Raw genomic sequence first — 24220 nt, 5'->3', positions numbered from 1 at the left:
AAACTTACTCCCACATCTCCAAATTAATTGAATCGTATTTTACTATAGATTAGGAGTATAATCACTTTTACTTTAATCTTTCTTCTACACTACTCTCTTTTCTCTATCTCCTAGTTTTTTCACTCTCCTACAATATTTTATCTTTATTTAACCTATTAAACACAAATTTCTCATAAAAAAAGCACTCCACCTAAGATAAGACGAAGGGAGTACTAATATTACTAGTCTGAAAGTAAGCGAACCGATCCCATTGGCATCCCTAAAATGTCTTTTCCAATCTCACTTAATGGAGTAACATTCTTGGGATTTTAGTCCCGTGAAATTTTAAGGTGTTTGAATTTACCAAATACCATGCTTAAAATTCAAAACGTGACGTTTCTCTGTTTGATTATGATTTTATTTAGTAGCTCATTATGAGCCGATTTAGGTGGAAGCCTAATTGGGTAGATACAAAAAAGGGTAGTTTGTGACTTTGTATTAAGGGTTCTGTTATTATGCACGGCCATGTTAATATGTCCTCCCTCCAGCCTGGCTAAGGTAATATTTCTTAGTTCACATGAGATTTTAGGAGTTTGTTATCTAATGTGTTTAATACTCCATCCGTCCATCATTAGGAGTCTCATTCCTTGGCGGCACGAGTTTTAAAAAATGTTAAGAAAAATGAGTGAAAAAAAGTTTGTGGAGTAAGGGTTCCACTTGTATATATATTAATTTTAAATGAAATGTCAGTGGAATGAGTTAGTGGAAGGGGTGACCTTATTACCATTTATGGTAAAAGTGAACCGGGACTCCTATTCGCGGACGGACTAAAATGGAAAAACGAGACTCCTTTTCACGGACGGAGGGAGTAAAAGGGGAAAAAAATTGAATGTATTCATTAGACATAAAACATTATTTTATTGTTTCTAAAAATAAGTGCTATTCAAGTTGGAGATTATACTGAACTGGAAATTTTTAAATTTAACAAGTTATTCAAGTCAATCAACAAATTTCTAACACTCTAAAGTTAATTAGCAGAATTAATATTCAAGTCAACCAACAAATTTCAGATTTCACTGTCTTCCCTATTTGCAGGATACATTCTCTCAATGTTCATATATTATGGATTATTATCAGAGATGTTTTTATCAAGGGAGAGTTAAAATTTAACACCGAGATACTGATTATTTAATTGAATAATTTTCTTAAAATATTTATATATGATTATACTGAAATATTGACGTCATTCAAAAAAATTCGTGAACCATAAAAAATTGCTTTTGAATACTCGAACACTGCTGACATCTTTTGAGATTTATTTGTCCTATATATTCTATAGGTTCAAAAAAAAAATATTCTCATATTCTTAAAAGCTCTTTATGCAATGGATCGTGTGCAATTTTTTTTAGTAATAATAAAGTGACATCAAAACATGCTATCTCTGATCCGGATTAATTTTGTAATCTTTATCATGTGCACTCCATTTGTTTGTTTGTTTTTTCGAAAAAATAAATACTTGCAACAAATATTAAATCTGGTGTATAGTGGTATGATAAAAATCAACTAACACGCACAAATATTAATTACTGGTTTAATTCGTAAATGATTTTGTTCGTAATAAATACAAATTTGTTTTTGTACATATCATTGTACCACCAACAGAGTTTAATAGATATTCGTCACACCAACTAATCATTTTATAAATTCCTTTATACTATGATTAGAAACTTGACAAGAACATAATAAACACCAATATCCATAATTTGGAAGGCATGTGGTTGAGATAGATTATTATCTATATTCAATAATTATGTAGGTGGTCCGGTTCCACCATTGTAAAAGAGTATACTGAAATGAAAAAGAATATGGTATTATATACAAACCCTTTTAAATTGGGAATCGGGAAGCATTAGGGTAACACCATGTTTAGAATGACACCATAACACTGATCCTAGCCCTTGGATCTATAAGATGGACATCTAGGATTGAATTGATGAAATAAAGTTTGGATTGTAGTCTTATGTGTTGGATTGCAGACGTGAGTATTTTAGTCAATTTCTAAAAATTTAAATCAGAAACGGATTTGGCACATCCCACATTTAGGCGCATTCCTGAAATTGAAGGAAACTGCATACCACAAAGCTATAATCAACAATACTGCAAGAACAAATATGCAATCGTTTGAATAAACTATATCAGTAACATATACTATAAAGTAATATGTAAACTACAAATACTACTTAGTAACACTGCAATATTCATAAAGTAACCCTGCAATCTGGTAAGGTTAAAAACTATTACGAATGATGCAGACGCGTAACACTGCAATATTCATAAAATAATACTGCAATATGATAACAGACTAAAAATAGAGAATGCTTATTTTTCCCTTCACCGATTTTTTATGTTCCAATTTAATTAAATTGGGCTATTACATGGCAGCTTGAGAATCACACGATCTGAAGATCTAATGACATAAAATGGTGGATACATCTTTGGGAATGTGCCCACAAATATACCAAAAGGAGAAACCGTTTTTAATTTTATAATTTACATTTATATTAATATATCAAAGTTAGGTTCATTAAATTTTAATTTCAATACCTAATCAAATCTATTTGCTAATGTTCCTAAAATAATTTATGCATGTGTTTGAAATAAACAAAAACAATAGATTCATATACTACAAGAAAAAGAAATGAATCAGCATAAGAACAGAAAAGAAAAAGACAAGACTATTTAGTGTAACAAATGGCATCACTTAAGTTTGTAGCGATGGAGGTGGATTGGGAAAAGAAATCGAAATCTCAAATAGTAGGATATAAAAAAGGAATAATTGGGCAAATTCGAAATCTAAAAGCCAAAATAGTGAGTACTACAAAATAACAAGAATCACGTGTCATTGTCACGTTGGTATAATAAGATGTTAAATTATTAATTTTATGTATATTCTAGTCGTACCTAAAATTGTTAGTAATAACTATTAGCTAGACATGTACTCCCTCCATCCCAATAAATATGAAATATTTGCTTTCTGACACGAGATTTTATATAGCGTTGTTTTGTAAGTTAAAGAAGAGATAGTAAAGTAAGAGAGAGAAAAATAGAGATAAAGTTATTTCAATTTTAAGAAACGTTTTATTTTTAATGAGACAATTCAAAAAAGAAAACTTTTCATTTTGAATGGGACATCGGGATATCTACCTATAAATCTATCGTTTATATCCAATAACCTATCCTTTCTGGTTCTAAGGAATATGACAGATTTATTGAATGATACGAAATAACCGTGTACCGAATGATTTTTTTAAATGGTTTGTTAAAGATTTGAGCTACTTTCCGAAATGTCCAATTCTTTTATGAGAAATGTTAAATCACTACCCTTCTTTTATTTTAATTCTTGATTTTCAATGGGCAGTGCTATTAATGAAAAATGGTCAAACACCGATAGGTATTATATTCTAGAGGGTAATTGCCATTTTCGGACATATTAAATAGTTTTCGAAAATGAGTATATGAAAAGTGTTGAAACAAATTTCTATTATTAGAATACAATTCCATCCTTGCAAAGCAAAAAAAGCGATTCCGTCGTCTTGACGGCCCCCACACTTTGGCCCGACATTATATGAGGGGTTCAATCAGGGTACGCAGTAGCCCGTTAAGGGGGAGACCTAACCCACTGGCTGCCAGAAAGCCCTTCTCCCAAGGCCTCATACTTGCATGAGAGATGGAAGCAACTACACGGCAGTAGCCAAGACCTCATACTTGTGCCTGAGAGATGAAAGCAATTACGCGGCAATAGTGGGATTCGAACCCAGACTCATTGCAGCAAGACCTGCCCCTCCGTTGCCAACTGCGCTGTCCCTGCGGGCTCCATCCTCATTTTACATATTGAGAAAAATGAAAATGGGCAAGAAAATAAAAGATAGAAAAACATAAAAAGCAAAGCATCTTCAACCATATTATTTGATCACATGATATGACATATACTATCTATTTGAAATAAATGGTATAGTGGATACGGAAATAAAGCCTACACGAAAATCGATGTTAGATTGGAACTTTAAATACATGCCTTTATTTTAAGAATTTATTATCCAATTCCCACGTATATTATTTTATTCAAATATATGTAAGTTTAAAGGATTTATTATCCAATTCCCACGTATATTATTTTATTCAAATATATGTAAGTTTTATGATGGGTAATAGAATCCTAAATAGAATTGGATTTTTAATATAATAAATTAACTTAGTATTAGACACATTTTTTCCTAATTAATTAACTACCAATTGAATATATTGATTATTGATTTACATGAAACTTAGTATTAGACACATATTTCCCTAATTAATTAACTACCAATTGAATATATTGATTATTGATTATTGATTTAAATGAGACGTTTCCTAATCAGTCATTAATTATTGACTAATATATATGTTTTCTATTATGTATTGCTATTAATGAAATTGGGATATTTATATATAATAATGTCTTGATTAGCATTAATTTAGTCAAGAATATATATGCTTTTGATTGTCATGAATTTGACCTTAACTAACAAAATCAAATCAAATTATTATGATAATTTATTTAATTTGATTTTGATATTACTTGGTCAAAAAGAAACCTCCTAATTAAATAGCCACTTTGATGGAAAGGGCTTTAAGGTTTTATAAATAGGGTTTGTCATCTCTTTGCCTATACAGTGTGGTGATTCCATCAAATAACACACATTACAGAGAACACATAAACGAGGGAAAGAAAGAGAAACAAATCATTGGAGTTGGAGTTGCGCTACTACGCCAAAGAAAGACCGAGGAAGTTCTCCTCGTCTTCCCCAATCACTTCCGCTATGGATCATAAAGGTAAGTTTTCGTTCCATTATGCTTATGGTTGATACGTGAAATATATGATGTTAAAAGATCTTGCTTTATTTATATTCAATTATGCATTCTTGAATATATGATGATAAATAATTTTCAACATGTGGTATCAGAGCATGGTTGAGAACTCATGTATTTTCGTATTATTGAAACCATAATTTATGTCTTTTGTTTTAAATCTTTGCGCTGTGAGACAATTAATTGCGTTTATTGTCTTGTGTTGATGAATTCAGTAGCTTTTTTTTTATTGATGAAGTACTTGTTAAATTCTCTAAATTCTATCCCACATCGACTTGGTGAAGATCCCATCTAATCTATATAAGTGTGGATAACCCTCCCCCTTATGAGGCCTTTTAAGGGGTGAGTGGCCCATTTCTAATATGGTATCAGAGCGGGTCCAAGTGGATGATGGTTCTCTCTTTATCTCTTATCTACCTCACGAGTGGAAGACCGATGTCCTTTCCGGCCCACATCGATGATGGTTTCTCTTGCATTGCCTACCCACGTGATGGAAGACCGATGTCCTTTCCGGCCCACGCGTGAGGGGGCGTGTTAAATTCTCTAAATTCTATTCCACATCGACTTGGTGAAGATCCCATCTAATCTATTTAAGTGTGGATAACCCTCCCCCTTATGACCCCTTTTAAGGGGTGAGTGACCCATTTCTAATAGTATTTTTTGAATTCAAATAATTCAAAATCTCGTGAGAATCCTTTTTCTTGTTCAATTCACATTTCAAATCTCCCTTATGTGCCACAATTGAAATACAATGTTTGTTTCCAAATAATATACTCCATATTGGACTTGATTATGGGTGCTTGTGGATTCAGTGATATTTGATTACAATCGTAGATATTTTCCAAATTAAAATTTGTTGGGATGTTTAGTGAATTGATTTTTGCTTTGTTTGGATTATGAATCACGCGTACAGTGACTATTGAATTGTGAATTCAAATTAAGTTGGTTCAATTCGTGTATTACGTATTCAAATTTAATGGATTCATGTGTCTAATTATGCGCACTTATCAAATTAAATAATTATGTTTTGATTGTCTCTTTATGGAAAAATTGTTTATGCATGCATCAAGACAGTGGGTGAAAGGATTTATTTAATTTTGTTCGCATAATTTGTCTATGAATGTACTGGTTAATTACTGTATCAATTAAAGATTGTTTATTTTGTATTGATTATGTTTTGAAATATTTGTTTCCAAATTGATTCTATTTATGCATATGTAATTGATTTGGGTATATTGATTGTGTATACTGTATGTAAATTAATTTTGAATATATGTATTGCTGAATTGAGATTTCAATTAAATATTTTATGATTATGAATCTACCGAGGCGGTAGAATGAATGATTACATAATTCAATTCTTGTTTTAATATGTACTTTGATTATATTATGTTTATATTGCCATCACCAAAGTGAGGCAAAATAAGGAGAGTCTACAATCAAATGCATATGAAAACTGTTTAAGCAATTAATCACTTTATTTTACAATCACCAAATTGAGGTAAAATAATAAAAGTTTATAATCAAATTAATTGAAAATCTACTTAAGCAATTACTCACTATACATTCTTGATTATATTATGTTTATTTTGCGATCACCAAAGTGAGGTAAAATAAGAAGAGTTTATAATCAAATTAATATAAAAATCTGTTTATGCAATTAATCATCATGCTTGTTGTGGCTATTCGTTATCTACATAGTTTGTTTGTCATAAAAAGGTCTAGATTCCGAAAGGAAATAGTCTTTTGCGACATAATGAATACTAATGGAGTTAATAATATAAATTGGTGTCGATTACCCAAAGGTAACACCAATTTATTATTACTCAATTATTAAACTAAGATATGAATATTAAAAGCATGATGTTTATTATTGTATGAAGACTACGCAAAGGAGTTTTCATAATTACCTCATGATATGGGTTTTCAAATTAATGTTCCTGTTATTATTCCTGTCATAATTACCTCATGATATGGGTTTTCAAATTAATGTTCCTGTTATTATTCAAAGCTTTTATATGTGAGCATTCATTCTTTTAATTGCTCCTATAATGTCAAGCATCGCTTTCTACTAGCATGTTTACCTAACTTTCCCCAATTTAATAGAACCAACTTCTCTGAATGAAAATAAAAACTTGAGTTCACACTTGGAGTAATGGATTTGGACCTAGCACTGTTGAATGACAAGCAAGCCAATCTTACATTTGAAAGTAGTTCGGCTGATTTCCCATAATGCTTGGAAAAATCTAACATGCTAAGTTTAAAATTCATAAGAATGTTCGTTGCCAATAATATTAAGGCAAGCCTCCCAGTAACTCTGTCACGACCGCATTTTCTAAGGATAGAAAACACGGTTGATCGCGACTAGGGGAGGATTAAAGAAGCGGGGAAAGAAACAAGGGGAAAAAATAAAATCAAGCATTGGTTGCGAGACATGACTAATTAAATGCTGGTACATAGAAGAAAGATACTCGATCATGAAGACTCGAGTAATTGTTTGAAAAAAATTTCATAATATCAGAGTTTTGAACAAAATAGACTTGAGTCTTTTAAAATACACAACAGAAGCAAATGAACGCGGTTCCATGTATGAAGACATGAACCTCCGAGAGTCAAAATCTGACTGAATTAAATGTCTTGTCTCAATAGCACTTCCTCCACCACTTCGCTGCTCAACCTGCACATTTAGAAATATATGCAGGGCTGAGTACAAAAAGTACTCAGTGAACACATTGCCGAAAATTACACATATACATTTGAAAATATTGTCAAGCCATCATCACAGTAACACTCGGGGTGTTGTTGAAAAGACCCGAGCTTACTAAAAATATCACATTGGACTGCAGTCCCTTTTTCCTGTACTTAGCCATATCTGATCACATTGTGCCGTCGAGATGGTGTTCTCGCACGGTCACCTTCTCTGCCCAACATGTCAGAGGTTTCCATGTGCCGGGAAGGTGGCCACCTTCCACGGTCACCTTCTCTGCCGTTCACGGTCAGAGGTTCCAAGTAGGGACACCACCCTACCAGGACTCAAAATCGAATCGATTCACATATATCATCATTCATAAGTCACTTGGCCTTAGCCAAACAGATAGGCATCATACACAAAACATTTATGGCAAGACAACATTTTTAAAATTCATGAACATGTGTTCGTGTTTTCATAAAATACGATTTGTATTTTAGTATAAGAAAGCTCACCTTGATCGTTTAGTTCCCTTAACTTGAATCTTTCGTTCCGACTTTACTTGCGAACATACCCTTTTGAAAATATCACAACGTACTAATAAGACTCGAGAAATTCACATACTTATAGGAATGCATGCCCCTACTTTATTTCTTTTATCGTGTGTTCACCGTTAAAAATTTTTAGAAACTTGCATATTAATTAAATTTATTAAATTGGGAACTTTAATTAATAGCACTTCTTTATTAAACTTAATTATTTCTGTGACTTGAGAACTCCGTCTCCCTCTTTCTTTTTATTTCCTTAGCGGTCGCCCGAGGCGTCGCGGGCGACGCCGGTCGGTCCTTCGCATTTCCAGCTTCAACATTTTCTGTTCAGAAACTTAGTAATTTATTAAGGGATTAATTTATTAAGCTCCAAACTCAATTCCTTAAATTAATTCCAACCCAACAATTAAAATCTCGGCCCAAACTAATATTAAATTTTCAGCCCAATTGTTTAATTCATCACAACCGATTCAACAATTATAAGAATACTTCCTGGCCTAATTAAATTAGAGAGTCGGCCCACTTCCTTAAATAAAAACAGCCCATTATACCAATTAATTATTAGGGCCCAACAATATTTAATTAAAATGGGTACCAACCCATTCTTCATCACCTACGATACTAACTCATTTTCTCCTTCCCAATTCCTTGCAAATCCCTAATTTGAGGACAACCCAGTAGCGGCGCCTGCAAATCCTCTTCCCTTCTATTCTCTTTTCTCTTCGCCGTCGACTCTCTACCCGGTCAAGACCCCAACGTCGTATTCAGCCCGACAGTGAGCTCTCAGTGGTGCTGCCTCCACCGTCCAGTGCCGGTACACGCTCTGCCGCCACCGCCGTTCTCACAGCAGGAGTCGCGGTTGCTCTTCGAGCTGCCGCCGTCAACATCTCACACCAGCCAGCGAGCACCGTCTTTGTCGCTGCTTCTCGCCGTCGAGCAGCTCCTACCGACGGCTGCTGCTACCTTCGCTCCAGCTCCCCTCCGTCTTGCCGCGATGCTGCGAGCTCGGGGCAGCTGCTGTCCGAGAGCTTGGAAGCTGCTCGTCGTCGCCGGTTCGTCGCCAGACAGCCCCTTGAATTTAGCTAAGTCCCCTATCCCTTTCTTATCCTCTTAAAACGTGGTCTATTAAACTTTTAGTTTCTGGGCAGTAGCTTTGTTCTAAGGACTAAGATGTTGGCTACTTATTTTTGTCCGAGAGATGGCTTATGGTTTCATAACTCATTTTGGTACTTTATTCTCATGCCTTGTTACTGATTCGTTCCATGAGTTAGCTACTGATCTAAGGTCTCATCTATGGTTCTAACATTTCAAGCTACATGTGGGATTTCTAATGTGATGCAAAGGATGGTGTTGGGAGATTACCTCGGCTTGGTGATTCCTCTTGGTTTAACGGGCTGCCCTCTCGCGCTGCCACTTCCTTCCTCCCTCATTGCTCCTCCGTTACTTGTGGATTTTTAGGGGTCGAAAATGGTGAGGAAAGGAGGTGGGGGTGTGGTATTTATAGTCGAGCTCTTGGCTCCTTGTGGCAGCCTCGGCAGGCAACGGAAGCTGTAATTTAGCTAAGGGTTATCTCATCTTTTGAATTGAGTTTAGAACTTCTATGCCTAATTTGGTGTAAGGCAATGGAGGGCTCCTGATTCTCAAATCTCTTGGTTCTTGTGTGGGAGAGATTTATGGAGTATGGAGAGAGATTTGAGGAGGAAAATATCTGAGAAACTTGGTGACCAAGTTAGTTAATTTGATTTGTTTTTTTCTTTTCATTTGTTTATTAATTTAATTATTTGAGGATTTGTTTACTTATTCATTTAATTTGGTGTAGGTATACTCGGTTCCTGCTCGTGGCTGTCCTCGTTGAAGTATCCGATTTTTCCTAGAACGCAGGATGTATAAATTTAATTTTGTTGGATTTTTGTTGAATGTACCGGGCATTAAAATTTTCATTTTGGGATCTTATTTATTTATTTATTAAATTTATTATATTCATATATGTGTAATATATCTACATGTTCTATTCATTTACCTGACGTCAAAAACAAACAACAATGACGATCTATCGCAGTTTGGATTTAATCGCATAAAGTTTACTTATATAAATAATCAAGCTAATAATATAGTTTATAATAATATCGGCTTAGCGGGTCGTTACAAACTGATGTTGCAAAAGAATATTTGCAGAATGTTAATATCGCTTCAAAAAACTGCATATAAGTCTCTTGCAGGAAAACTTATGAAGGATCTCATGAGCATGCAATATGATGGTTCTCGGACCATGTACGAGTAGGGGTGGGTAGGTACGGTATACTATACCGAAACCACCATACCGTATACCTTACCGTAAATTCGGTACGCGAAAAAATCATACCTTTATCTTACCAAAATTTTCGGTATACCGAACTTCGGTATACCTTATTTTTAGTATGGAGAATTTTCATACCGATATCGTACCTCATTTTCGGTATGTCGTACCAAAGTTCGGTATACCATACTTTTTTGGTATACCTTACTTTCAATATCAATGAAAATTGAATATTTGAGTTTTTAGAATACTATTTATATTTTATAGTAATTTAAATAATATACGGGGTATTAAATACTAGTATATTTTATTCATATTATATTATATTTCACAATAAATTTTATAATTTAAAAATATATAAAATACTTTATATATTATTATATTCATATTTTACGGTATATACCTCAAATTACGGTATATACCGAATTTCGGTATGCCGCGGTATACCGTTGTATATACAAATTCATACCTTTACCTTACCGAAATATTTCAGTAAGGTATCATACCGTACTGAAAATCACGGTATACCGAAAATTCGGTATTTTTAGTATTTTTTCGGTACGATAAGGCCAGTATTTCGACATTTCGGTATTTTTCTCCAGCCCTATGTACGAGCATGTGATATACATGAATAACGCTTCCAAGCTGGGAAAGTTAGGATTGTCGGTGGACGGGGGTTTCCTTGTCCAATTCTTCATAACCTTCTTACCTCCTCAATATGAACCATTCCCAATTCATTATAACACTATAAAAGATAAGTGAACTTTTATGAATTGATTAACATGTTGGTCCAAGAAGCGCAAAGGCCAAAGGAGCATGAAAGGAGTACATCTCATACTCAACTAAAGGAGCATCTAAAGGGTATTATTCTTTTGAATTTATCGTTCATATGGCATAAGAAACTGGTCGTATTTCTAGTGAAAGAATTAAGAGGCTTGTGAAGGATAATATTCTTTTGAATTTAGACTTTACAAACTTTACGGTTTATGTGGTTTGTATTAAAGGTAAACAAACAAAGCATAGTACGAAAAATGCCACAAGAAGCATGAGCTCCTTGAAATTATACATACAAATATTTGTGGACCTTTTGATATCCCTAATTTTGGTGGAGAAAAGTATTATCATCTTCATTGATGTTTTTTCACATTATGGATATATTTATTGATTGCATGAAAGATCTCAGGCAACAGAAACACTTTAACATTGATTGAAGTTGAAAGGCAATTAAATTGAAAGGTGAAAATTGTTCGATATAGAGATGGTGAATATTATGGCTGCACCACTAAAATTGGTCAATTATCTGGACCTTTTGCCAAATACTTAGAAAAGCATGGCATTTGTGCTTAATACACTATGCCAAGTACGCCTCAACAGAATGATTTTGCTGAGTGACGAAACCGAACTCTCATGGACATGGTTAGAAGTATGATAATTCTACCTTACCCATATCATTGTGAATTTATGCTCTTAAAACTGCTATTTATGTATTGAACCGGGTTTCTAGTAAGGTTGTACCAAAAACTCCCTTATGAACTTTGGACAGGTAGAAAACCCAGTTTGCAGCACCTTCATGTTTGGGGCTGTCCAGCGGAAACTAGAGTATACTCTATCGCAAGAAAAGAAATTGAATTTTAGACAGTTAGTGGTTATTTTATGGGTTACCAGAAAAATCCAAAGGGTATAGGTTTTATTGTCCTAATGATAGCATGAGAATTGTAGAAACTGGAAATATATGATTCTTTAAGAATGCTGAGATCAGTGGGAGTTTTAACACCCATAATGCGGTCATTAGTGAAATAAGGGTAGATTTCATTCTTCCATCATTTCCTCAAGAATTAAGTGTGTCAAATATTGTTGAACAGCATAACAATATTGAACATTTGAATGACCAACCACTTAATGATGATGCCAAAGTCATTGAACATAGGTGTGGAAGAAGCATCTACAGAAGTGTCATTAAGGCATTTTCAACGAAAACAAAGATTGGCCATTTCTGATGACTATGTGGTATATCGTCAAGAATCTAATTGCGATATAAGTATACATAACGATCCAGTTTCATATTCACTAGCCATGAAGCGTAATAATTCTAATAAATGGATTGATGTCATGATAGAAGAGTTAAAATCTATGGATTATGTTAAAGTATGGAATCTTATCGAATTACCTAATAGACACAAATGTATTGGGTGTAAATGGGTCTTCAAGACCATAATCGACATGAATGGTTTAATCGAACGATTTAAAGCCAAACTCATTTTCAAAGGTTATGCTCAGAAAGATAGCATTGATTATAAAGAGACTTTCTCTCAAGTATCAAAGAAAGACTCACTTAGAATAATTTTGGCACTTGTTGCCCATTTCAACTTAGAACTACATCAATTGGATGTGAATATTGCTTTTTTGAATGATAATTTGGAAGAAGAAGTCTACATGAAACAACTTGAAGACTTCATTAAGAAAGGGAATGGAAATTTAATCTGCAAACTTAAGAAATCAATTTGTGGACTGAAACAGGCTTCTCAACAATGGTATTTTAAATTCCATGACACTATTACTGCTTTTGGTTTAAAAGAAAACACCGTTGATTGGTGCATATACCTCAAGGTTAGTGGGAGCAACTTCATATTTTTGGTTCTATATGTTGACATATTGTTTGCTAGTAGTGACATTGGATTACTACATGACACTAAATTTATCTCTCTAAAATTCCAACGTAAGAGATATGTGTGAGGCATCCTACGTCATAGGGATAGAAATATCTCGTAATCAATCACATGGACTTTTGAATTGTCTCAGAAAAGCTACATAGATCGAATTTTAGAGAGATATGGGATGAGTGCATGTTCTTCAAGTGTTGTTCCAATTCATAAAGGTGACAAATTCAGTTTGAATCAATGTCAAAAAACTGAATTAGAACGTAAAGAGATGGAAAATATTCCTTATGCATCTATTGTGAGAAGTTTGATGTATGCTCAAGTATGTACTAGACTAGACATCAGTTTTGCGCTCGAAATGCCAGGTCGTTACCAAAGTAACCCTGACATTGAACAGTGGAGAGATGTAAAGATGATAATAAAGGGAACAAAAGATTTTATGCTCACATTAAGGAAATCTGATCAATTAGAAGTGATTGGATATTCCGATTCAGATTATGCTTGATGTGTTGACTTTAGAGAATCAAGTTTTGGTTACATTTTTCTTATGGTTGGATGGGCCATATTATGGAAAAGTGTAAAGCAAAGTTCTAATTCAACATCCATCATTAAGGCTGAATTTATGGCTTGCTTTGAAGCATTAATGATTGCAAAATTTTATTCCAGGCCTTGGTATTGTTTCCTCAATATCCATGTCCTTGAAATTGTATTGTGATAATAGTGCAATTGTATCTTTCTGTAAGAATGACAAGTATTCAAATGAGCTAAACACATGAAATTAAAGTTTCTTGTCGTGAAAGATGAAGTTTGGAAATAAAGAATATCTATAAAATATATAAGCACAAAGCTTATAGTAGCTGATTCTTTAACTAAGGCGTTACCGCCTAAGACATTTATAGAATGAGTTAACAAAATGGGTCTTGGGTATGGAAACGTCTAATCTTTATGTTTCCATGTTGGTTCAGACACTTAAGTTATGGATATTTTGAATTCAATAAAGTTGTTTCTACTTTTCCTGCATAAACTTATTATTTGATATACATATATACGTTTTTAGTATTAATGCAGGAGGTCTTGAAATAAGACAATTATGGGCGTTGTGTCACTTATAGATTATTTTGGTGCGGTTATTGGTGATGTGGTACATGGAAGGAACTATGTCAACTAAATGACATACGCTCAATTTGACTCACATCAGTAGTCTCACTAATATAATGCTTATGTTTGCCAATGATGAAAGTATTTATAAAATCTAATATTATGCGCGCCTTATGTTTATTATGTCTATTTTACACTGGCTCTATCACGTGTGACAAGTGGGAGAATCGAAAACTTTGTGTTCCACATGTTCGCCAAGTGGGAGAATGTAAGTTTTATGTCTCACATATGTGACATGTGATAGAATCCTAAATAGAATTGGATTTTTAATATAATACATTAACTTGGTATTAGACACATCTTTCCCTAATTAATTAACTATCAATTGAATATATTGATTATTGATTTAAATGAGACGTTTCCTAATTAATCATTAATTATTGACTAATATATATGTTTCCTATTAGTGTATTGCTATTAAAGAAATTGGGATATTTATATATAATAATGTCTTGATTAGCATTAATTTAGTCAAGAATATATATGCTTTTGATTGTCATGAATTTGACCTTAATTATGTTATTGACTAACAAAATCAAATCAACTTATTATGATCATTTATTTAATTTGATTTTGATATTACTTGACCCTAAAGAAACGTCGTAATTAAATAGCCACTTTGATGGAAAGGGCTTTAAGGTTTTATAATTAGGGTTTGTCCTCTCTCTGCCTATAAATACAAGTGTGGTCATTCCGTCAAATAACACACATTACAGAGAACACATAAATGAGGGAAAGAGATAGAAACAAATCTTTAGAGTTGGAGTTGTGCTACTACGCCAAAGAAAGACCGAGGAAGTTCTCTCCGTCTTCCCCAATCGCTTCCGCTATGGATCATAAAGGTAAGTTTTCGTTCCATTGTGCTTATGGTTAATACGTGAAATACATGATGTTCAAAGATCTTGTTTTATTTATATTCAATTATGCATTCTTGAATATATGATGATAAATAATTTCCAACAATATATACTACTTAACAATATTCTTTTCAATAACAATTTTATAATTTGAAAGATTCTTTTCATTATTTGAGTTCTAATTTGATATTGAGTTTTCGTAATTCTTGGATTACTCTTAGATATTTTAACTTTGAAGTGATGTATCCAAAGAATCAAACTCATTTTAAAACTCCCTCTATTTGAAAACATACACATAATTTAGACTTATATAAAACACCAATACGTTGAATTCCAAGACTTCAAATATTTCCAAAACTCTCAAAATATATCCCCTTAAATTTCTAATACATGGGCATTGACAACAATTAGTAAAATAGTAATACTCCACAGCTCATTCTACTGAGCTTTCAATTACAATGAAATCTAGTAAAAGAAACTTAAATAAAAGATAAGAGGAATGAATGAGTGGAAGTCCTACATCCAGACAGCATATCAGAAAAACTGAGGGAGAGGAACATGCTCACACTAATCAATGTCCCCTTGGACTCAAGTCTCTATCAGTCACATTCTCCTCTCCAACTTGAACTTTTTTTAATAACAAAACTTGGAAAATTAATTTCTTAAGCATTACAAAAATTGATGTTTAGAATATATACATATGCTAAATTATGTTTATGAAATTCAAGAAGTCAGAAAATAGGGTTGGCACATGAATAACCCAGTAAACTTGAGCATCCAATATGGAAATCATCCTTACTGCATTGCAACATTACATGTGAAGACTGACTCATTTCCGAAGTAAAGAAAATTTGATCCACTTTAATAATTATTAATCTAAACTAACTTATGTTGAATATTGCATATGAATGTGATAAGCAGAAATAGGGCCCTCAACAGCTGTCTCTCTCCTCTCCTTCAAAGACTTGCTTGCTTTACCCCATTCATTGCACAGTAGTGATTTCCCCACCTCCAATAATGTATTTTTCACTTGAATTTCCTATATACTTCATTTTTTGGTCTCTCTATTGAGCACAAAAACTAGGCCTCCGGTTCAAGACTCAAATTGTGTTACATCTTCTATTCTAGTATATCGTCCACATTAGCAAGGACTCGAATCTAAAGACCTCGTACGATCATGAACGAACATCAAATCCGACAATAAATATAAAAGGTAAACCTAGATTTTTAAACTCCAAAGGGGAAAGGCCAAGATTCAAGTGATTACACTAATTAATTCCTCACAAAAATGAACAACTCAGCATACAAGAATTCACATTAAACTAAGTAGGCAAACAAGGAGAATAGATCAAGCTGACCCTAACTCACTTTATGGTGCAAGGCCCACGTGCCCAGCACGTGAAACTCATCACAGAAAAAGATGAAATAATTGAATAGAAGATAAAAAGGAGCAACTACAATGGACATGAATCAAAAGTAAGTTTGTCAAGAAATTATACAATAGCACATGCATTTATGAGGACTATTTTCTTGTTGTCCATATTGAGGAAGGACATACTTTATGCACACAATTCAAATGTCCATTTACTATTCTTAGTTAGTCTAACTCTTTTTTAATCTCCACACTCATTTTGAGCATTGATACTTCATGGCAAAGAAGAAGAAGACCTGGTTCAGCCTAATTAAGAGGTTTTTCATTTCAGAGCCACAATCAAGAAGGGAAAAGGTACACAACGTTTACAACTTTCAATCCATATTTCATTGTGTAGAAGATTTACCTGAACTGCTTCAATCTCCCGTGCGCTGGGAAAAGGATAAGCGAAGGAGATTGGTGTGCCGATTGCTAAAAGTGAAAGAGCTCGTGCCATCCTCTCCGCGGGAAAGGCTACCGTGGCAACTCACATCAACAGACACTCCTGAGCTTCAGCAGAATATGGAAACAGCTCAACCAGAATCTCCTGAAAACCGCAATCATGCCAGCATTCGCAACAACACATTAGAAGCTTCGGCTGCCATCAAAGTTCAAGCTGCATTTCGCGGTTATCTAGTGAGTCCTTAGATTATTTACTTCTTGAAAGTGGCATATTTAGGAGAACTAATGAGATGAGTAAAAACATTATCAATGTCATTATCATTCCAGGCAAGGAAAGCGCTACGAGCACTGAAAGGAGTCGTCAAGCTTCAAGCTCTTATTCGAGGCTGGGCTGTTCGACAGCAAGCCATCAACACCCTCAAGAGTCTGCAGTCCATAGTAAACATCCAATCAGAAGTTTTCTCAAACAAGTGTGAAAGAGCTAAGGAGTTGCAGTGTAAAGAGTACAAATCACAGGATTTCAGAGAAAAGGACATAAAGGTTAAGCTAAATCCATGTATTTAGCTTCTGCTCTTTATACTAAAACAAGACATAGGATTATGATGATGAGTACAGACAAAAAGAGTACATACACAATTAACAACATCAACAAAACAAATTTACCAGTTTCCATTATCCATCAATATCTGATGATAAGTAATCTTCTATAAAAGTGCAGGTAGATCTCAACAGCCAAAAGAGGTGGGATGACAGTACATTGACAAAGGAAGAGTTAAAAGCTCTGCTTCTTACTAAAAGAGAGGCTTCTATCAAAAGAGAGAGGGTCAGAGAATACTACTTGAACCACCGGGTGAGTTTTTTTGAGTGTCAACTTTCATTAAAGCAATAGCATCCACTTTTGTGAATTATCCTCATATCACTGTATATTGCCAGAGATCAGCAGAAACAGAACGTGACAAGGTATACGCGAGACGGAGATATTGGTTAGAACAGTGGGTGGATTCGCAGCTAGCTAAAAGTGAAAGTCCAGGCAATTTGATTGGAACCTTGTCAGCTAATTCAAGAAACATAAATGAAATTGGGGGCAAACTGAGAAATTTTCAGAAGCAATATCAAGCAGATGTGCCAGAGTCTCCTGCATACGTCCTGAGAACACCATATCATCATAGGAAGCAGCGGTCCACAGGAGACGAAACTTTATTTGTAGGTTCTCCTATCATTCCTGCATACATGGCCTCGACAGAATCTGCCAAAGCGAAAGCTAGATCAACGAGCTCCCCAAGACTACGACCACTTAGTTTTGATGTGTGTTCTGAGATTACCTCTCCTTATAAGCATAAGCTGTCTCCAATATCATCTATTAACAGTGAGCTGACAAGCAGTAGTTGGGTTGGGAATCACTATCATATGGGATCCTCACATCGATCTCCACGGTTTAAAGGATCACCTGGTCCAATCAAATCAACGATGAGCACGAAGGACATTAAACTTTGGGGCCTTCATCACCAAATAGGTACTAATGTTGCTCCCACAGCTTGTGCATGTCCAATGGGGAAATAAACTGTGTCAGATATGAGGGTTGGGATATTTTACTTAAATTTTATGTAAGTTATTGTATCTTATATCTTACAACCAAAAACATGAAGTACCATGTCAGCGATATATCCATTCCGTTACAAGAATTGGAAAGGAGCATATGAAAGACTCCCTGATCTTCATTGTACAGAAGTTTAATATACTCCAAGTAATCAACTAGCACTGATTTCTAAAAAAGTTTATAACTATAATTATCCCAGAATTGGCTTCTTCAGGCACCAAATACTCTGAAATCAATGTACCAGTGCCATTAAATATTGATTTTATAGATTGATTGCTTCACAGTTTACCAATAATGATCACTTCCAAGGTAGGGCAGCTTCACAAACTAGTACTAATCCTCTCTCAAGTATGCTTCTAGAAAATACTACTACGAATCCAATTATAGCTAAAACCTATATAACACCGATACGCCACCCTGTTGCCGTATCGCGTATCGGATACGTATCCGATACCGATACGCGACGGATACACCGTCGATACGTATCCTGGGCGTATCCGCGAGCTGGGCCGTATTGGGCCGGGAAACCTCAGATTCGATACGTATCCGTCGGCGTATCCGCGAGCTGGGCAGTATTGGGCCTTCATCCTCCTCTATCTGCAAAGATCTGAGGTTCTCCTCTTCGAAATCAACGTCCATCTCTGTCGAAGAACTTCGCAACTTTCAATTTACGAACTTCAATCCGATTTGGGAACAAAATCGACAGTTAATCGGATATGAAGAAGAAGAAGAAGAAGAAGAAGAAAGGGGAGGCGCCGCTATTGCCTCAACTAGGGATTGAAGAAAATTGGAAATGGGAGAATGAATTGGGCAAGAAGTAGTCACGATGGAAAAGGAGTATATTTGGGGCTCATTTTTTGGGCCAATTTATTACTCCATTAACTTTGTCTAATTTTGTAACTATAAATAAATATTTTGATCAATATTATTGGTAATATGGATAAGTATAACCAAAAAATCGATGTGGTGTAATCGACCATAAAAGAAATTGACTTTAGCTTTTAATATTTTGTAATTTTATTATTTTTATTTGTATAATAACATTAGAATATCTATTTTGTAATTTATTATGCACTATTATTATTTATTAAAAAAATAGTTAAAACGTATCCGCGTATCGGGTTGTTTGGGAAAGAGCCGTATCCGCGTATCCGTATCCTTCGGATACTGATACGCGTATCCGTATCCGTGCCGCATAGGCTAAAACCATGATGGTTTATTGAGATTTAAGAGGGCTGAAGTGTTAGCATGGAACTAGAAGATTTGAAGTGCTATTAAGCTAGAACCTCTGCTTCCAGGTTAACATGATATTTTTTCCCTCCATTTTGTAATTCTCCCCAGTGATTCCGAGCACACTGTATTTTGAACAAGTTCTGCAAATATGAAAGAGATTACTAACAGTATCAATTGTAAGTAATGGTTATATAAAATCAGATGTAGACACAATAAACCAGCCCCTCCACTCTTACACTCAGAAATTGAGATCCAAAACCTTTAAGCCCCAAACAATTAGACGCAGAAAGACTACCACTTTCATCATCACTGCAACACTGCGAGCAGCAGAAGCTCTGGTCTCCGGTGGCATCAAGACATTCAGATTCTAACGCGGCCCTGTGGAGGTGCCATTTCTCTGTGCGTGCTTGATGAATTCTCCATCTCTTCTCACCTTATTGATCTCAAAGTCACCCAAATGAAGATCATCTCGCCCTCAAATCTCACAGTCTATTTCTGGAAAACACCGAAGCCCCATGAGTTCATCTCCGTGGTCCGCCGCGAAGTGCTGGACTATTTCCTCTGACGCTATTGCGCGCGCAACCGCCGTTCATGCGATTTTTTTTGTTTTTTTTTTGCCCTTTTTCTGGCAGTTGAAAAGTAAAACGCAAAAAATAAAAGACTCTAAAATCTTTATTAGGCTTGAATTGTTCTATGTATTTGTGATACATAGTACATCACTAGAGAGGTAAATATACCTAGAAACTATATTTATAAATATACCTAAACTCCACACTTTCTCTTCCCAACATTCTTGGGACACCTCAAGTTATATTTCCAACACTAACTCTGGTTGGCACTATTGCAGGGAACCGCTGATCACGCGCCTTTTTTTTTGTTTTCTTTTTAAAATTTTAAATTTCTATCATATCTTTATAATGTTAAAATGAGACCGCAGTGAATTTTTGTGATTAGTCTCTTTTGCCATTTTGGAGTGTCAATTAAAAGGAGGATTATTACTTGGTACATGCAAAATGTATCACCAATAGTTCGATCTAATACAAAAAGTTTAAAATTTACATATTTCATACAAAAAGTTTCATTAGTATTTCAAATTGATACATTCCGTCAAATCCCTCTAACACCGTTAGTTCTCTTCTTTTTTCTTCCTATTCACTCCCAAATTAAGAAATTAGGATTTCACTGTAAATTATCAATGTGAAGAGTAAGAAGAAAAAGATTAACTGTGTATTCCGAGAAATTACTGCGAAGAACTCAAGATCATTCTTCTCTCTCTAGATTCATGATTCTTCCCTTTCTTTTTATTGCGCACCATCTGTTAATGCATAGATATAATTTTTTTACAAAAGCTTTGCAAAAACTTAACTGGGTGTGATAAAAAAATTTGTCGGGAAGAAAGGGAGAGGTAGATATTGGTGGGCTGCTTTGTATGTGTGTGAGCAACAGAGGAGGAAGTGTTGCAGTGATAGTGCAAATGACAAATATGTTATGATAGAGTGCTTTTCGTACGAATATCTTGTAGTAATACTCTTACCGATGGTTATCGAGAGATTTGGAAGGGCTATGCATATTGAAGGGTTCGAAGATGTTTGAAGAAGATGATTGGCATTTTATTTCAGTGTCAAGAATACAACAATCCTTCTCCTTTTTATAGTGAGGAGTACAATGTATTTTAGGAAATAGATAAATCTATTCTAGGACAATGAATGCCATATCAATTATGTATCTCTTCCCTTTAATGTCTCCTTTGATTTTGGTAATGTAATCTTCAATGATTCCTCCAATGTCTCATTTGAGTTTTGGTATGTTTGACACTCCCCCTCAAGTTGAGCAATGGTATCCCCGATGCTTAACTTGCCCAATATCTCTTTGAAGATCTTTGGGTGAACCGTCTTGGTCAATATGTCTGCAAGTTGTTCTTCAGAACAGACAAACGAAAATTCAATAATGTCTCCTTCCAGTTTTTCTTTGATGAAGTGTCGGTCCACTTCCACATGCTTTGTTCTATCGTGTTGCACCGGATTTTTTGAGATGCTAATGGCAGCCTTGTTATCACAAAACAACTGACTCTTCCAAGTAGGTGGGAAACCAATCTCGGTGAGCAATCTCCTCAGCCACAGGATTTCCATGAGTCCACTTTTCATTCCTCGGAACTCGGCTTCAGCGCTAGACAGAGCTACAACCTTTTGTTTCTTGCTCCTCCAAGTAACCAAGTTTCCCCCCGATGAACGTAAAGTAACCTCATGTAGATTTCCAATCCACTGGATTACTTGCCCAGTCAGCATCTGTGTAGCCATCGATCTCTAGGTCCTCCCTTTTGGCTAGAAATATTCCATAGCCTATCGTACCTTTCAAGTACCGTACGATCCTCAAAGCTGCCTCCATGTGATTAGCTTGAGGTTGGTGCATGAACTGGCTCACAATGCCCACTGCATATGCAATGTCTGGTCTAGTATGTGAGAGATAGATGAGCTTTCCAACAAGTCATTGATATCTTTCTCTGTCTGCTAGTTCCGTTCCTTGCTCTATCTTCAGACCATGGTTTGGAACCATTGGGGTGTCTGCAGGCTTACTTTCGAGGAGACCTGTTTCCGCCAACAGATCTAAGACATACTTTTTCTGCCTTAGGAATATTCCGCGTCGAGATCTCAACACTTCTATTCCCAAGAAGTATTTCGGTGCTCCTAGATCCTCCATCTCGAATTCCTTGAACATGTTTTCCTTCAACCTCTGGATTTCTTCCACATCATCTCCAGTGATAATCATATCATCAACATAGATAATTAGACATGTTACCATGTCGTCTCTCCGTTTTTTGAAGAGCGTGTGATCAGAATGACTTTGTTGGAATCCATGCTTGGTCATAGCCTGACAGAATCTTCTGAACCAGATTTGTGGAGACTGCTTCAATCCATACAGAGTTTTTCGTAACCGGCACACCTCTCCTCCTCCAAACTCTTCGGAGAAACCTGGTGGGACCTCCATGTATACTTCCTTGTTCTGTTCAAGCTCTCCATGAAGAAAGGTGTTGGTCACGTCAAACTGGTGTAGTGTCCAGTCTTTACATACTGCTACTGATAATAGTGTTCGCACGGTTTCCATCTTAGCCACTGGGGAGAATGTCTCATCATAATCCACTCCATATACTTGGGTGTACCCTTTTGCCACTAGTCTCGCCTTGTATCTCTCGATTGAACCATCTGCTCTTCTCTTTATGGTGAATATCCACCGACATCCAACTGGCTTCTTTCCTTCTGGTAGTGCACATTTTTCCCATGTGTAGTTTTTCATTAGGGCATCTATCTCATTCTTCATGGTTTCTCTCCAGTGCTTATGTTTGTTGGCCTCTTCAAAGGACTAAAGGATGTCTTCTTCCTCATACAAGGGAGCTTCGAATGCCTTGGCCATTTCTGAAAGGTGGTTGTGAGCAATATTGGATACTGCATATTTGGTCTTTCTTCCTTTCCAGTCTGGTGAGTACCGTCGTGGAGGGACCCATCTTGTTCTTCTTGGGGGCAACTCGTATGAGCCTCCACTTTCTCCACTAACTCCACATTCCTCATTAGTGCCCCTATCAAGATTAGTGCATTCCAAGGGTGTATTATCAAAATCTGAACTGTTTACCTCAGGAATCGAAGACGGGGCTGACGGTTGCTCATTGCCACTTTGGTCTTCGTTCTGTACTACCGGACTCGACGGCCCGACGGTGTTGCTAACCTCCTCAGGTGGACCAACGTCTGCGACAGTGCTTGGCTGTGACTCTTCCCCTGTCTGATGTTCCCCTGGATGTGGCTCTCCCCCTAAATGGTTGTTTCCAATATCTGGTAGCCAATCTAGGTGGTCATCGTTTGGACTATTGTCTGAAGTCTCCCCCTGACTACTGGATTGGTCGTAGAAATATTCTCCTTCCACAAAATCACAATTCATGGTGGTGTGGATTCTACGGGTTTTTGGGTCATAGCAGCGGTATCCTTTTTGGTTTTTTCCATAGCCAAGGAAGACACATTTGAGGGCACAGGGATCAAACTTGGTACGTTCATGTTTGGGAATGTGGACAAAAACGGAGCATCCAAATACTCTTGGTTCAAGGGATAGAGATGATGGGATTTCAAAATGTTGAGAAAAGGTGTCTAGGGGAGTTTTAAAGCCAAGAATGCCGGTTGGTAGGCGATTTATGAGGTGAACGGCAGTAGATATAGCTTCCCACCGGAAAGACTTCGGTATTTTGGATTCAATAAGGAGAGCTTGGGTTATTTCTAGGATATAGCGGTTTTTCCTTTCGGCTACCCCATTCTAGTGTTGCCCACGGTTCCAAAACCGGCGGTTCCGGTTCCGGTTTGAAAACCGCCGGTTCCGGTTCGGAACCGCCGGTTTTTCGGCGGTTTACACGGTTCCGGTTCGAAAACTGGCGGTTTCGCGGTTCGATTTTTTTTAAAATTAGAAATTTGTATACAATAAATTGGAACAAGACAATGGATAATTTAA

At 35.7% G+C, this 24220-nt stretch overlaps 1 protein-coding gene and 2 long non-coding RNA genes across 3 annotated transcripts; 2 read left to right on the top strand and 1 right to left on the bottom strand.

Annotated features, from left to right (window-relative positions):
* Positions 1 to 8157: 8157 nt before the first annotated feature.
* LOC121809727 lies at positions 8158 to 10111 on the top strand. Its single transcript, XR_006052300.1, has 2 exons — positions 8158 to 9852; positions 9944 to 10111. It is a non-coding gene; the product is annotated as an uncharacterized LOC121809727 (long non-coding RNA).
* A 6112-nt stretch (positions 10112 to 16223) lies between these two features.
* On the top strand, positions 16224 to 19565 carry LOC121807374 (protein IQ-DOMAIN 12-like). Its single transcript, XM_042207588.1, has 5 exons — positions 16224 to 16818; positions 16906 to 17139; positions 17233 to 17445; positions 17624 to 17755; positions 17839 to 19565. The coding sequence occupies exons 1-5, from the start codon at positions 16741 to 16743 to the stop codon at positions 18463 to 18465; spliced, it is 1284 nt and encodes a 427-aa protein (XP_042063522.1). The 5' UTR covers positions 16224 to 16740; the 3' UTR covers positions 18466 to 19565.
* LOC121807375 lies at positions 18773 to 20344 on the bottom strand. Its single transcript, XR_006051811.1, has 3 exons — positions 19972 to 20344; positions 19710 to 19875; positions 18773 to 18896 (listed from the first exon to the last, which is right to left on the bottom strand). It is a non-coding gene; the product is annotated as an uncharacterized LOC121807375 (long non-coding RNA).
* Between the last annotated feature and the right edge of the window lie 3876 nt (positions 20345 to 24220).

Source organism: Salvia splendens, chromosome 6 (assembly GCF_004379255.2).
Source record: "Salvia splendens isolate huo1 chromosome 6, SspV2, whole genome shotgun sequence".
Lineage (NCBI taxonomy): Eukaryota > Viridiplantae > Streptophyta > Magnoliopsida > Lamiales > Lamiaceae > Salvia > Salvia splendens.
Note: the sequence above shows the minus strand (reverse complement) of the source record. Positions and strands in the feature narration are given on the sequence as shown.

Coding starts and splice junctions, on each gene's coding strand:
- LOC121807374 (XM_042207588.1), top strand. CDS start 16,741: ATGGCAAAGAAGAAGAAGACCTGGTTCAGCCTAATTAAGAGGTTTTTC. Junction 16,819..16,905: donor CACAATCAAGAAGGGAAAAG/GTACACAACGTT, acceptor CGCTGGGAAAAG/GATAAGCGAAGGAGATTGGT. Junction 17,140..17,232: donor CTGCATTTCGCGGTTATCTA/GTGAGTCCTTAG, acceptor TTATCATTCCAG/GCAAGGAAAGCGCTACGAGC.